The sequence below is a fragment of the Dermacentor andersoni genome, chromosome 3, assembly GCF_023375885.2.
Source record: "Dermacentor andersoni chromosome 3, qqDerAnde1_hic_scaffold, whole genome shotgun sequence".
Classification (NCBI taxonomy): Eukaryota; Metazoa; Arthropoda; class Arachnida; order Ixodida; family Ixodidae; genus Dermacentor; species Dermacentor andersoni.
In genome coordinates, this window is record NC_092816.1 from 176,212,132 (window position 1) to 176,227,999 (window position 15,868).

At 47.2% G+C, this 15,868-nt stretch overlaps 1 protein-coding gene across 2 annotated transcripts in view; it reads left to right on the forward strand.

The window, feature by feature from the left end:
* The window catches only part of LOC126524141 (alanine aminotransferase 2-like), a 101,289-nt gene that overhangs the window by 56,995 nt on the left and 28,426 nt on the right, over positions 1 to 15,868 (forward strand). For both annotated transcript variants that reach the window (XM_055067309.1, XM_055067310.1), the window contains exon 5: positions 7,182 to 7,287. In XM_055067309.1, coding sequence (XP_054923284.1) covers positions 7,182 to 7,287 — 106 coding nt within the window. The remainder of the gene's footprint in view (positions 1 to 7,181; positions 7,288 to 15,868) is intronic.

Sequence of the window (15,868 nt, forward strand, 5' to 3'; positions counted from 1 at the left end):
TAATCAGTGATAAAAGAGATACGTAAGCATCCTCATTGCAACAAATATACGTCGCAAAGAGCACACTTCTTTTAAATGAAGCAACCCTTTCTATGTCTACGTTCCTAAGCATAGTTAGAGGTAGAAGATAGCAATTTAACGTCATCTCGCTCATTTGAGTGATGAGGATTGCAGAGGTATGTGCCGAACGGGACATATATTGCGGTCGAACCCACCATAAAACACTTTCGTGTTAAAAAATAAAACGCGACAATGGGAGAAGAAGCGGGAAACCGTTCCTCCGTGTCTTCTTTTTTGTCCCGTACTCACATTTATTTTCCTGCTTTAATTTTGTATTATCTGCTTCTGGAAAATGCACACGTTCTCATCTTTGGGACGGACCCTCTTTCCTGTTAACTTTAAGGCAAGTTGTGCAAATGGTCACGGACATCTCTAGTGATTCCTGCCTGCTCACTGATTATGTTGTGACTACTGTCACTGTTGTTGCATTCTCGCTAATATCACGCAGGCACTGTGTGGAGCTTGAGATACATAGTTTTCATGTAGCAATCCACCGCTCAAATGAAACTCAACAAATTTTTTTTTTCATTTTCAATGTACGGTTTTCTGACGACAACACAATGTCGTCGAAATTTTGCTAATACGTAGAAAAAATCGATTCTTCGCAACCATCAACAAAAAGTCGAATTTGTGCACTATGGTAACTGCGCCCGCATGTTGAGTGATAGACATGACTTGTGTGTTGATTGTGCGTACAGGACACATTACGGTTTTTTCGGCAGAAAGAAGCTCTTCATCAAGGCATAATGCCATATCTAAAGGAGCATTTTTCCATATGTTCTATTATGTGTTGCGGAAAGTACAATTTAAAAACAACCGAGATATCGTCACTGATACCGCGAACTTCGGCTGCTGACAATCAATGACAAAATTGGCAAAATCATCACCACTGTAGTCAGCACCACAGTCGTTATACCACACGTGACATAACATGTTGGCTCTGCGGGTGTATAGCTGCCGCATAGCATCGGAACATCAGACGACCGCGCTAGAGGGTCTGGGATAATGATCCGCTTTTTTCCTTTCTCTGTGCTGCTCTTTGCCGCACGCCGCCCGAAACGTTTTGGAAGGGTGCTGGGGCTTTCCCCAGTTGATTTGTGTACCTGCGCCCGTGTGGACTGTGCGTCGGTTACCATTTCGTGGATCGCGATGAATTATTAATGATTTCTCCGGGACAGTATGTCGTACCAGGAAGCCATGTACCATTCACCGACTCTGGCTCCGATAAGCAGGCCTGAGTGCGCAGTTGTGCTAATAGGGCGGCCGACTAAGGGCACGCTGAGTTCTGTCTGCCGATGCGGTTGGATGCTTTGGACTTCGTTGTCGCTGATTTCTGCACCTGCACCACGCTTTTTGTATTCTTTTTACCCATTTTCAATACATTTTGCACGTAAAAGACGATTTCGTGGACAGCCTGGCGCGTCGTATTCAAAAAGACAAGCATCCGTTTACATCGAAATATACAGCCACAGACCGTTAGCTTCACATAGTGTGGAAAAGGGGCATCTCTCATATGAAATTTGCTTAGAAAAAAGTTTATTTTAACAAGAGACGATGCTAATACTGAGTCATAATCACGGCATAATTCCACCAGGCTAACATATGCAAAGTACAATGTATTGTATAGACGGCACGTTTTCAAAGAAGTGTCTGAGTCCTCACTTTGTAACATATAGCCACATAGGCCCACGAAAACGCACAGTTAGAAATAACGTAATTTTCACATGATACAAAATGATTTTCAATATATACAGTGTACACAATGGTTATGTAAATGATAATGTGACAGAGACACTTTGCATAATTTTGTAGTGAAGCTATGAGATGTGTATGTACAAAAAATGGTAATGTGTACGAGAGCACGCACACACAGAAATCACGGCCATCTACATTCTATGTACATTCAATCAATTCTTTTGATGACCCTGCTAGAAGAACCAGGCTGGTCGAAAAGTAAGCCATACGCGTCCACCAATGATCGATAGGGAGCGGTATGACCACTATCGAAAGTACTCCTCCTCCCAAGGAGGAACAACTCCTCTGACAGACACAACACTAGCTCAGAGTATAGCATCTACAGAAGTGGAAAATGAGCGCGGCGACGATGCCCCGCGGCAACTGCCTCGCACCGGTTACGCCATAGAGAAAAGGCCCCCGCAGCAATCAAAAGTCGCGCGAAACGGTCACGTGAACAGCGACCATGGAAACCAGTATGCACGGCCCTCCAAGATACCCTAGCAACGACGAATTGCAACAGCACCTGTTTGCTGGTTTCTTGGAGAAGGCAAATGGAACACGGCGAAGATGGGACTATGCCTCACCGCTCGAGTCTATCATGCATTGGGAGCGCTTCCCCACCGTATACGCACATGCAGTCGCGTAGATGGCGAAGCACAAATGACGTGGTTATCGCACCCCACGACACAATATTGGAACAATGTATCTGATACACGGTTTTCCAGAACGTTTACGTCAGGACATACCTGTTGTACGTGGCGATAAAGTGCCACGGCCGCAGAGTCAAATACAGGTGCGTTTAACACTCCCGGTCCGCGATTTCAGTGCAAACCCGGTAACATGTAGCAAATTTTCGCGCAAAGGAAATGACAGGCGACTTCACGCGCGGGACATTGATCACGTTGTAAAAGGTTGAGCAGAAATTACAGAGCAAGCAGCCGGCATCGGACAGACAGGGATGGGAGTGCGAACCCACCTTGAGAGTTTGGTCGCCCAGGCGCCGCGCGGCATACGAGTTTTGTACTGCCCGACCAGAAGAAGGATGCAAGAAGGGAACGCAAGCACCTAGTAACCCGTAATGGTGGCTGCACAATGGGACAAAAATAAAACACATGGTCACAAAATACAGACTGTGTTAAATAAATTTTTCTTTAATAGCTGTAAAGCATACCATTGAACAAACTGAATATTTCGCTTTATAACTTCAAGAATTAGGAGCCACCCAGAACCTGATAATCAAAGGTGTAATGAAGGCCTAAACTGCAAATATAATCGCTCTTTTGCAGAAGGAAAAGGGGACTTAGGCGTGTCTGTGGTGAACCAATGAAGAAACGACATTTTAAAAAATTTAGCGCAGCACCTGAAATAATTCCGTACTCAGGCAAAATACGAAGGCTACGGGATAAACAATCTTCTTTCCTGAGATACAATGTGAAGTCATCGGGAAAGGCTTTTAACTTCAAAACACCACTACTGGGCAGTGCGACCGCACAAGGGTTTCTCAGTACCGAGCGCAGAAATGGCTCAAGGCTGACGACAAAGTACTGGGGATAGAGGGTACCTTTGACGAACACCGCATGTAACAGGGAATGGTGCACTTTCACGATCATCAAGAAACAATGTGCTTTGGATATTTGAATAGGCATTCCTAACAAGTTAAAACAATTTGTAGAAAACCCAAACGACGTCAGTACATTAAATATGCAGCTATGTTCAAGGCGATCGAATGCCTGTTTTCGATCTAGGGAAATTAAGAGACCACGTGCTAACCTGGTCATCGTATACGTGATTACGTTATGCGTAACGAAGGAAAGATTATGTATCTCTATGCGAGGGACCGAGCATGCCTGATGTCCTATTAAGGAAGGCATTCGACTTCGTAAGCGTCGAGTGACAACAGTTGTGAAGGGCTTGTAGTCAACGTTGAGAAGCGTGATTGGCCTCCATTCGTCTGGACGAACTGATGATAGATCGTGCTTAGGTATCAGCCCAATACGACCGTCGCGAAAACTAGCCGCAAATTCAAGCTTCTCAAAGATACGGAAGTGGCACCACTATCTTACCAGAATATTAGATAAAGCTCAACGGGTAACCCGTCTGGCCCGGGGGCCGAGCCATGCTTCATGGAAGATAATGTTACCTTCACCTCACCAGCTGACGGTCTTGCACAAAGACGGTCAGCGACCTCAGGTGAAATCTGACGCAGGCCACTAAGCAATTCGCATAGTTGTACGCACCATGTTTTCAAAAGGTGATACACAGAGCGAATAATTACGCCCGGGAGGTGACATAACAAGAACTTCTCCTGGGTCCGCCAAACCGAATATATTCGATTGTCTAAAAACTAGTGTCTTGCAAAGCCCAGAACTTCAGGGTGCGCAGATGAATTACATCTGACTGGCCAAGCAGCAGCTGACAAAGACGGTGCTGCAATAAGGCGTTGGAAACGCCTCCGTAGCTTACGCTGCAATGACCGCATGATCGGAGTCCGTCGATTGACCCGAAGAGCAATGCGGAGCATTGTGGCAGTGTCCGTCAGTTCTTCTGACATACGTCGTCTCAGTGCACGTCCTTCAACTGAACAATACAGACGCCACTGCACCTTGAGTCCGTCCCACGACTCTCGGTCACATCTAGATAGAGATGTGCCCAAGACTCTGGCGCCAATGCTTTCCTGATGAGCAACTGGGGAAGCAAACTTGAAGCATAACTGGTCTGTTACCGGAAACATAAGTAGAAGATGAAGGTAAAGTTATGACATCAGAATGCAAGACATACAGAGCCAAATTGCTTGGCAAATAGGCACGGTCTAACCGACTTGACGACGCACCGCGTCGCCACGTCCAGACAAATGAAGGACCATGAAAAAGTCCATATGTATCTAGCAACAAAAAGTGCTTCACGAGGCGACATAACTCCTGTGCGTTCCAATCAGGGCGACCCCAGTCCGGGGCTTGCACATCTGCTCCCGTTTCTAAAACACAAAATCACCAACAAGCACCACGTGACGACCGTCCAGCAAATACACGTCTAGGTCACGAAAACAATGATTGGACTTTCTGGCTTGCGCCGGTCCATAGGTTCACAAAATCGTAACCTAAATGAAGATACCACACCATCACATGCATTTATCCGCTCTGACCCATCACGAAAAACAAGAAGATCTCGCAAGAAAGCTCTATTAAAAATAATAATACCGACTTCTCTAGAGCGTGATGTCGCGAAAGAGAAAAAGCAAGTTAAAAGTACGTTTCAAAGGAAGAACATGTTCAATGGTGAAATAAATTTGCTTCTTGTAAACCCAGAAAGTCACAATATTTAGCTCCCACGCTGGTTGCTCAGTGGATATGGTGTTAGGTTGCTGAGCACAAGTATGCGGGATCGAATCTCGGCCACGGCGGCCGCATTTCGATGGGAGCGAAATGCGAAAACACCCGTGTACTTAGATTAAAGTGCACGTTAAAGAACCCCGGGCAGTCGAAATTTGCGGAGTCCTGCACTACGGCGTGCCTCATAATCAGAAAGTAGTTTTGGTACGTAAAATCCCGCATTTTTTACTGGTGTGGACCAGGCTGATAATTTCGACTTGTTTTATAGGTATTCTAAACCCCTGTACGTTTAATGAATTAATATTCAGGGTGTCAGTCATATTTAGTAATAAAGTGCTATTGAACTGACCTGGTCGAGTTCGAGTCGGCACCCAGGGACCAATTCCAGGGTACATGCACTACACACGTCACAGAATACACTTCGACCCTCCCGAAGAAGGACGAGGTTTCTTTGACCGCTGTAACTCGGCGTGGCGATCCGGGACGACGTCCGAGCCAGAAGCTGAGGCGTGAGCACGCTTTACGTCTCATGTGACCGCCATTTCTACGTCGAGTCCATTCAGGCCTGGCGAGAGCTCAACGATACTAAAACTGGGAGGCTGAAGCTGTTTTCTGGTGATATGAAATAATGTCAAAACAGCAGAACTTCAGGCACGCCGTAGTAGGGAACTCCGGAAATTTTGACCATCTGGGGTTCTTTAACGCGCATCTAAATCACGGGTGTTTTTGTATTTCGCCCGAACTGAAATGCCGTCGCCGTAACCAGGATTCGATCCCGTGATCTTGTGCTTAGCAGTCCAACACCATATCCACTAACAAACCAGGGTGGGTTGAGGGCAACTGTAAAATCAGTTTCCTAAGTCCTAACTGTTTTTGTTTGTGAAGTTCAGGTCCACCTATAGCGCGTGGACGAACTCGACGGCACCAACCCTTATAGCTTCCTCTGAACAGGGTCAACATTGGCTCAAATTTTATGCGCACGGTTTGAGAGTGCTGCAGCTTCTGCAGATCACATTCGAAGGCATTATCTGAGGTATTTTCTGTGCGAATGATTATATATACAAGCGCTGCGGCCATCGCGTCTCGGTTCGATGGCCAATCGCGCTGGGTTCGGTCGAACGATGGTCGGCACGCTGATTTTCTTGCCGCCATCGACAAGAAAGCCCATCGTACCACGACAACTCGCGCTCGTCAGTTATGAGGTTGTCGGCCTGGTATGATAAAATGGTCTGGGCGACACTCTGTGCTGAATACTCGGCCAATCGTTGACGTCAGCGTCTTGTTAGGCTCGTGTAGACTCGCGACTTAAACGAGAATGTGATGCCAGGCGCCACGAGCAGGTGAGGGCCGACACTGCAAGAAGGCTTCGTTAGCAACGGGATGTTTTCGAAGTGTCGCCGAAGTATAATGCCGGGGTTTTTCGATAAATTTGCTAGCCATTAAATAAAGGCGGCTGCTACGTTATTAAGGGCGCGCTCCGGAGGAAGCCATGGTTGCTTCATGGTTTGAAGTGGAGTTGCGATCTTGCACTACGCACGTTTTCCGCTCAACACGGAGGTAGAGCTACCAGTGGAGCTGCAGCGCGGTACACGGCACGAGTGTTTGCAGCAGTGTGCGTCGGTGAGATTGTAAATGCTTTTTCTGAGGAATACCCCGATGTCGGGTGCCGCGGCCGCGCGCGCGAGCCTTCCAAAACGTTTTGCGGGCAACCACTAGGACACGGCGCATGCGCTAGCACGATCTGAAAAAGACGGACTAGGAATAACTTAAAAACCCTGCCATAGGGATGCAGAAGACGAGTACGACACCTCCACCACGCTTTATACTTCCATCATTCCCCAGGAGTCATTGGTGGGAGGATGAAAAACCGAAAGAACGCAAGGCGACAGCCATAGCTTTAGCTTTGTGCGAGAGAGCCTGCTGGGCAGCAATTCAAGGTATAGCTTGTGGCTTCAAGAACTGATTTTATGCCGTTTCTTTCGCAGGTTAATTAAATTTTTCTAATGTGTCACAGTCTGTTTAGATCATGTAACGACCATGTTTTCTTCTACAAAGGGCAGGCTTCCGAGTCGGATACTTGGAGGCTGTCAACTTGGACTCTACGGATCGGGGAAATCTGGAGAGTGCCATGACCTTGTCTATGGTGCCATTATTAGCCCAGGTAAGGTAACCGCACGTGACCGACCACCTGTCTAGCGTGCTCTATATACATCGTCATCATGAGCGTAGTTTATGTCCACTGCTGGACAAAGACTTCTCCCCGCGATCTCCAATTACCCTTTGGTGCGCTAGCTGATTACAACTTCCGCCTGCAAAGGTTTTAATTTCACTACTTCACCTAATTTTCTGCCGTGCTCGACTGCGCTGCCCTTTTCAGAACACCCATTCTTCCCAACCCCCTGCCAAGCTCTGTTATTAGTTTTTTCTTAATATCAAAGAGAGTATCAGCTATCCCCGTTTGCAACCTGATCCACACCTCTTGCTTGCATTCCTTAACCTTACGCTTAACATCTCTCGTCCCACCGCTCTTCGCCTGGTTCTCAACTTGCTATCGAGCTTCTTTGTTATACCTCCAAGTTTCTGCCCGACATTTTCACAACGGTATATAGGAAGAATTTTACGTTTCCCATTTCAAAGACAGTGGTAAACTTTCAGTCATGATTTGTAGCACCTTCCGTTTGCCCTGAAGTCCAATTTTGTTCTTCTGCAATTTTCGTTCTCATGTTCAGGGTCCCTTGTGAGTAATTGACCTATATAACGATACTCCTTCCCAAGCTACATAGCCTGGCTGGTGATAATAAAATACAAAATCTTTTTCCCTTGCCAGGCTATCGAACATTACCTTGGTCTTCTGCATGTTAATCTGGAACCCTACTCTACGCTTTGTAGCTTAAGGTGCTCGATATTTTGTTGCAATAGATCTCCGGTGTTCCTGAACAGACAATCTGATCTGCAACCCAAAGGTTGTGGAGATATTTCCGGTTGATCTTCTCTCCTCAGCCTTCCCAGTCTAATAGCGTGAATACTTCTAACGATGCAGTAAACAGCATTGGAGAGACTGTTAACGCGACAGCGTTAAGGTCCCCGTCTCGCAGAAAATGCGGCGTTGGCATGCGGCGTTCAGCGTCGAACGTCCTTTCGGCAAAAATATTTTCGGAACACCCGTACCCAGGCCCTCCATATGGCGCAAGGAAGTTACAGAACGAACTGAATTTCTCAAGCTAAAATATGCAGAATAATCGTAAAGTACGACTTACACGCAACCTTCAGACAAGATAGCGTTGGATGGAAAGTTGAATACAAGAGATAACGTAATTCTGTTACGCAAAAACTCAAACAACCCACTTTTTCAGTGTTTCTCCCATCCATAGATCGGTCACGGCGTCCGCCATTCGCGCTCGCCAGAGTGCGAATACCTTGTAGGGCAAGGAGTGGTGCGCCCATTTCCTTGCAACACTTCCAGATGACCCTCGCCTCCACCGCATCAAGGCCCACGCAAGAGCCCGCGATTCTATAAGAGAGCCCAACTTCGTACATAGCATTCGCTGCGAGCGTTTCCCAGTAAACATTACTGTTACATGCACCGCAGTTGCCAGGAAGCGTGACAAGCAGTCAGGGATCTTTGAATGCTATCGCTTTCCGCTCTTAAGAGGAAGCTTTAGCTCGGGTGCTCCTATCTAAATACATCTAAAAGGAGAATTCGCTTTTCTCGGCAACCACTGCACCAAATTTTACGAGGTTTATTGCATTTAAAAGAAAAACTTAAAATCTAGTGACTGTTGGTTTTAAATTTTTGAGTGAGGTCGTCAATTTTTAATAAACATTGGCAAATATCCATATTTTTCAAAAAACGAAACTATCAAGTTTACAACTGTTTAACCCCACAACAAAAAATGATAATAGAATTCTGTGAATTGCATTTAATAGTACATCTAAGGCGGACAAAACTGGTATGTTACACTTGACGCTAAAAAAATTTATTAATAGGGAAATGTAACTTTTGCAGAGCCCATATAACCAGCGTAACAAATTCAGGTAAGATGTAAAATACATATCAAATTTGTCCGCTTTGAATAATCTAATGGATGGCGTTTACAGAACCGCGATATCAGTTCTTGATGCAGAGCTGTGAATTTGTAAACTTTGTGCTTCTATTTTTTCCAAACGGTGAAATATTTGAAAATCGTTTTAAGAAAATTCAAGCCCTAAATCGAAATTCCGCTTCCAACAGTCACTAGAATTTAACTTTCTCTTTCAAATGCAACAAATTTCATGAAAATCGGTTGTGTTATGTCATAAAAACGCTTTGGCGTTTAACATGTATTTGAATAGGCTGCGTCGGAGTTGGGCCCGAGCTGAAGCTTCCTCTTAAAGACCAAGTTCAAACAACCTCCCAATTTTCTTACATATATTTATGGTATTGAAAAAAAAATGTTTAGTGCCTTTCAGAAATGGGCATGTTATAAAGACAGTTAAACACCAAAAGAACTTCCACTAGTGCCATTCTGTCCCAGCTAACGTCATGTTGAAACTTAATACGTACAATAGATATCTCACATGGAATGTTCCAGCTTTCTTTGTAACTCTGCACGCATGAGGTCGAAACCGAGTATCCGACTCATCTATATTACATTGTTTGTGCCCGCGAAATATAAGTTGACAATTTTTTTTGTAGAGTCGACCGAGGGTCACAGTAAAAAAGCCGCATCAGTACACAGGGAGCTTCAGCCGAAATCTGCAAAGAAATAACACCTACAAATACCTAAGTTAATTTGTTAGTACACTTAACTCTTTCGTTACCGCGATAAAATGCTAGCTTTTTGTATGTCTCGGGAAAGAATTTCGCTACCACAAAAAATTTTAACGCAGCACACATTGCAGCACAGCATATCATGCATAATCAAATGCTTTTTCGAAAAACCTATATTGCAAAAAAATTATTAGGTAAAACAAAATTCTAGAAAGCGAAATTTCTGCGGCCAGTTGATAAAAAGAACAATAAAAAAGATATCTACAAAAACATTAATATCAAAGGAAGTTCAGAATATATATTTCAAAGATAAATAAAACATTCGAAACAAACAGTCACAAGATTTAAAGTTTTTCTTTTAAATGCAACAAACCTCGTCAGATTTGGTGCCGTGGTTGATGGAGCAAAAACAAAACATTCTACAATATAGAAAATCCGAGTGCGGAGCAGACGGGGAGTGTGCTCTCCAGCGGCAACCCATGCCTCCAACGGGGGCTGGCACACCATGCCCGACGAGCAGCCACGCTCAGTGGTGCCGTGGAATAGGGGCGCCAACCCAGCAAGACGGGAGTCACCATCGACAAGAAGATGGAAGCACTTGGCCTGACCACTGCATGACTCTGTAAATTAGAGCAATAAAGTGTATCCTATCCTATCCAAGAAAAATTCATTTCATTTTACTTGTATTTAGATAGGAGCATCCGAGCTAAGGAAGATGAAGCCGACCAGTACGAATGTGCACACATTGGTTCACGTTACTTTCAATGTTCTGGGTTGGAAATTTGTAGTTCCTGTGGGTGAACTTTACGTCATTCGACGCAGTTTGCTCTGAGGATCACGTCGATACCAGACTTTTCTCGGTGAGTGGTCCTGTTACCGAATTTTCGGAGCTTCTCTGCCAGACGACGCCGGACGGCCACTAGGCCTGCAACAGCTCGGCTTACTCCCCTGGCGAAAGTGCTGCGGAGGCGACTCTGCCCCCACGCGGGTATGCTTTTCCTACAAGACGTCAATTCAAGTTGAAGTCCAAGGGGAGGACGTTGCACCCGAAGAGTGCCTTGAGTAGGTATGTACCACGGCCATTGCAAAGCGCAAGCAACACGGTGAGCTCGTACAAGACGGGTACGGAAGTTCGCCAACACGTGGCGACGTTTCCAACGGAAGCCGCACCTTCGCCGGCGTGAAGAAGTGTCTTGCCGCCGCATCGAGACTTCCCCGTCTACCGAGGGAGCACTATAGCACCATCGTTAGAGCTTGAAGTGGCCTGAACGTAAAGAATGTTAGCCAACTCAAAGTGGCCCAAGCCCTGGCAGTGGCAGCACAACTCAGCCCGGCTGAGATAGCCGAAGACATTGTGTCCCAACCCTATGCAGAATATTCTCGTTACCTACGCCGCCCGAAATGAATGTCCGAGCATAGTATATAATTGAAGTAGCCATAGTCGGGATGGCTAGCTATTAGGTCAGCTCTTACTTGGCCGCACCGAACAACACGTGTAAAGAGGTCGTCAGAGGCGTCGACCTGGTCTTTAATAAAGAGCAGCTCAGCAGCATGATTGTTCAACCGAGAAACTGCAGAGCACTGCAGGTCAAGCGCATAAAGACCCCTACAACGGTCGTCATTCTCTTCGACGGCCCCAAGGTGCCCAGCTGTGACATGTGGGGGCCAAGTATGCTACGGTGTGCGCTTTACCATCGATAATCGGATGTATGGTACGCATGAGCAAGGTTAGGCCACCGGGCCGACGTCTGCCCGGCGCCTCAGTACGTGATTTGCAGAAGTTGCGGGAAGCTATCCCCCTTCCGAGGATCACACGTGAACCCCCGAGTGCGCCCTGTGTGGAGGGCCGCACCCTACATCGGATAAGCTGTGCAAGCAGCGATTACAAGTACCGCATGTGGTTCGCAGACGAAGACGCGAACGTGAGCGCGCCAAACCACCTGCGCCGACCGGTGCTGACTAGGCGCAGAGCCGCAGCCGATCCACATCGAGAGCACCACGCTCTTCGCCAAGCGGGTGCTCCCGCTCCAGGAGCGCTCCTGATCCAGGGGACCACCTCCCGTTCGAGTACAAGCACCACCCGCTGGGGACAATCGCTGGACCAACTGTGCCAAGGCCTGCGTCAAGGGAACGTCACCCACGGTAATGAGGAAAGTATCACCACTGCCAGAGCTTGGCGCGGCTACGATCGCACAACTCGAGCGCGAATACGGTTTGCTAAGGAGTGCCTTTGAGCGTCTTAAAGCAGTGGTAGACGAACTAAAATTAGCGGCCACGTCGCCGCATTCGCAATAGGCTCCCGCATCAGGGACAGTAGACACGCCTATTGAGATCCCGTCGCCGGCGCCTGTAGCCGGGCGCTTCGCTAAGAGAGCCCTGTCAAAGCCCTTACAAGATGAGGGACTGAAATAGCTCAAATCTGAGGTTATGGAATTTAGAACTGACATGAAAGAGTTTCAGACCGAATTGAGGAATACGCTGAAGACCCTTGGCGAAGCGTTTTCTGCTGTGAGCCTGAGAGTAGGAGCGCTCGAATCCGCGGTTGGAATTGCATCGCCGGTTTCGGTGGTTAGAAATCCGCCGCAGGGAAGAATCCATTGAAATTATAAATCATGGAGGGTCGACCTAGTAACATCCTAATTTGGCGATGGAACAGTTGTTAATCAGAGCTTAAAGGAGGAGATCTCATCCGAACAAGCCGCACATTATCCTACTCCTAAATACGTTGACGGGCTCATTCACCCTATGGGGCTGTAGGTCTCATTGTCTTTTCGGACAGGATAAAAGGGGCTTCTGCGCCCTTGCCTCGAAGAAGTTCACCACCATAGTTCACGATCTTTCTTTGAACCACCATAAAACTAAGCACTTGTTAATAGTGCTCAGCTTTATGATTTTTTGGTCACACCTGCATGGTTTGACCAAAGAGTTATACCATGCAGGTAGTTTAGGTACAGCCTTGTCATCCTCAACATCTACAGAACTCCCAGGGACACGAGACAAGGCTTCACGTGGCTCATATCCTAGGCAGTCGGAAAGGCAGGCGGTAGCCCACTCATAATTGCCAGGTACTTAATTCCCCGCATCAGGAGTGGGGATATAACCACACTAACGCAGAGGGTGGAGATCTATGTCAGGCGGCTTCGGACGACAACCTCACTTTAAACACTGATCCCTCCTTCCATACCTAATTGGCACTTCAGGCTCCAGAGAGACTACTGTGGATCTCAGCTTCGTGGCCAACTGGGGGTCGGTAACCTGACACAACCTTAACGAAAGTCTCGGCAGTGATCACTACTTTCTCGCCACCTCGATGGAAGTAAAGAACAGGCCCCAATGGAATTTACATTAACGGATTGGGACCTTTTCCGCAAAAACAACGAGCAAGCTGCTGAGGACCGCCAATCACTGGAATCTTTCAACGACTGCGTAGCACCACTCAAACAGGATGTGGCTACGGCCACCAAGTCCCTAGTTACTGATCTTAAGGTCGACAATGCACAGCCATCTAGCGCAATTACTCGAAGCTAAAAAAACGCCCTTCTAGTGAGGTGGAAAGGACAAAAGCTCAACCGTGGGCGCCGCAAGAAGATTGCTGAGCTGAATCAATAGGTTGAGCAGCACTGTCAGACGCGCTCTAGGCAACAGTGGGACGAGGTTTATAACTCGGTTGATGGCCAGGCGCGCACGGGGAGCAAATGTAACTTGCTCAAGCACCTTCTGAATGAATCAAACACGAAATCCAACCAAAGGGGGCAATCAACAAAATTCTCCATGTGGCCAAACAGGAACATTCAGACCAAGAAATACTCGAAAAACTCGCGCTACAATATCTGCCGATTAATCTCTCTTGCGACGCCGACTATCCGCCTTACGAGGGTTCGCACGCGGAGCCTCTAGACGAACCTTCCAGCACGGCTGAAGAGAGATAGGCCCTCATAGGGCTGAATGGGCGCTCCGTTCCAGGCCCGGACGGGATCTCTAATAACCTCCTCCGTAATCTGGACGATGCTTCCATACAAACTCTCACGGACGATATTAACAGGGTGTGCGAACCGGGCGCCATCCCGGCATCGTGGAAACTGGCGTCAGTCATTCCTATCCCGAAACCGGGACGCCCCTTGAGCATGTCTAATCTCAGGCCCATATCGCTTACTTCCTCTATGGGCAAATGGCGAACACATCATTAACACCGGCATTCACAAACACATTGAAGAACACGGTCTCTTTCCGTACAACATGATTGGCTACCGGCCAACACTTTCGACCCAGGACACCATGAAGTCAATCAACCATCAAATTGTCAACGTTCAGACGAGAGATGTCAGAGCCATCATGGGAGTTGACCTGGAGGAAGCCTTTGACAATCTCTCATATTTGCATATCGACACAATGATGCCGGGCTCCCGCACCGCGAGACGGTGCGCGCAAAGGTCAGCGCCATGAAAGACGATAAAACGCGTAAGCTACACGCTTTTCTTCTGGCCTGCCATTAAAGAGAAGTGTATATTTTGCAGGACTCAGTCTTCAATCTACGTTACATTTCTCTGGTGGAGGGACGCGGTACCTGCTACCACCCCCAGATCGAACAGCGTCTACAAGCTCAGTACAAAGTCCGGTCGAGTTGACTCCTGTTCACGAACGGACAAGCCGTCGACATCAAGGACTGCCACCTGAGCACGAGCCTCTACCCAATGTTGTCAGAAGTATGAGTACATCAGTGCCTAGTTGGACTTGCCTTTCAGTGGTTATACAGCTTTTTGAAGGACAGGTCTTTCTTTGTGAAAACACAGGATACTGCTTCATCACAACATAACAACTACCGTGGCGTACCACAAGGCGGCGTATTGAGCCCCACTCTATTTAACCTCGTGCTCATAGACCTGGTTCATACCCTTCCGCGATCCGTCCATGTGTCGACCTATGTAGAAGAGATATGCATTTGGTCATCAGCAGCGACGCGTCCCCAGGTGCGCGCAAGACTTCAGGAAGCGGCCACACTAACATCAAGTTATCTTCGAGCACGAGGTCTGGAGATGTCCTCCGAGAAGTGCTCTATGCTTGCTTTCACGCGCTTAGCAATGAAACGATACGTTGTCAGAATTAATGGACAGCCTATTGCCTTCGAGAAGACGCACCGCTTTCTAGGAGCGATAATAGATGGAGACCTCTCCTGGAGTCCTCATACCTCCTACCTAAAAAGGAAGCTAGTCATGATAACCCACGTGCTCAGATTTCTTGCGGGAAAATCATGGTGTGCGTTTGTGAGTGCGATGCTCCAACTCTATAACGCAGTGTTCCTAGCACTCAAAAGCTATAGCTTACCTGTACGGCGTGGGACCGGTAAGACCAACCTTCGTGTCCTCCAGACTGTGCAAGCTCAAGCTCTGCGAATTTGCCTTGGTCTTCCAAGATGTGCATTCACAGCAGCAACAATAGCCATCGCGCATGACCACCCCATAAATGCGTATATTAAAGTCGACATTTTAAGGATGAATATCAGGCACTTCGGCCGACTTTCGTCACACCATCTCGCCTCCATACTCGCCGCTCGAGCTCGTTCAGCGTTTAGCAGGATTATTGCCACCGACCATGGAACTTTACCGTCAAACTTTACGCCTACAACACTATAATTTCTACCGCTGCGGTGCCTCCATCCACTTCCGGCTCTTCTTGTCATTCCCGGCATCAAAAAGAAAACGGAGATGTCATCTTTCGCCCTCAAACAAACCGTAATTTCATTCCTACATGACAAGTGCAAAGAACGCATCCACGTTTACACGGACGGTTCTGTCTCCCATAAAAGTTCAGTTGGAGCAGTGGTAATTCCCGCAGTCTGTGACCATCAAATTCAATACGTCTCACATTACATCATCGACGGCTGCATAACTCGCAACTATCCGTGCTGCGCTAGAGTTTATCTGTCACAAATCATTGTCCATCATCCATCCTCCAAGGTCCATTTTATGTGACTCCAGTGTCTGATGTCCCCTTT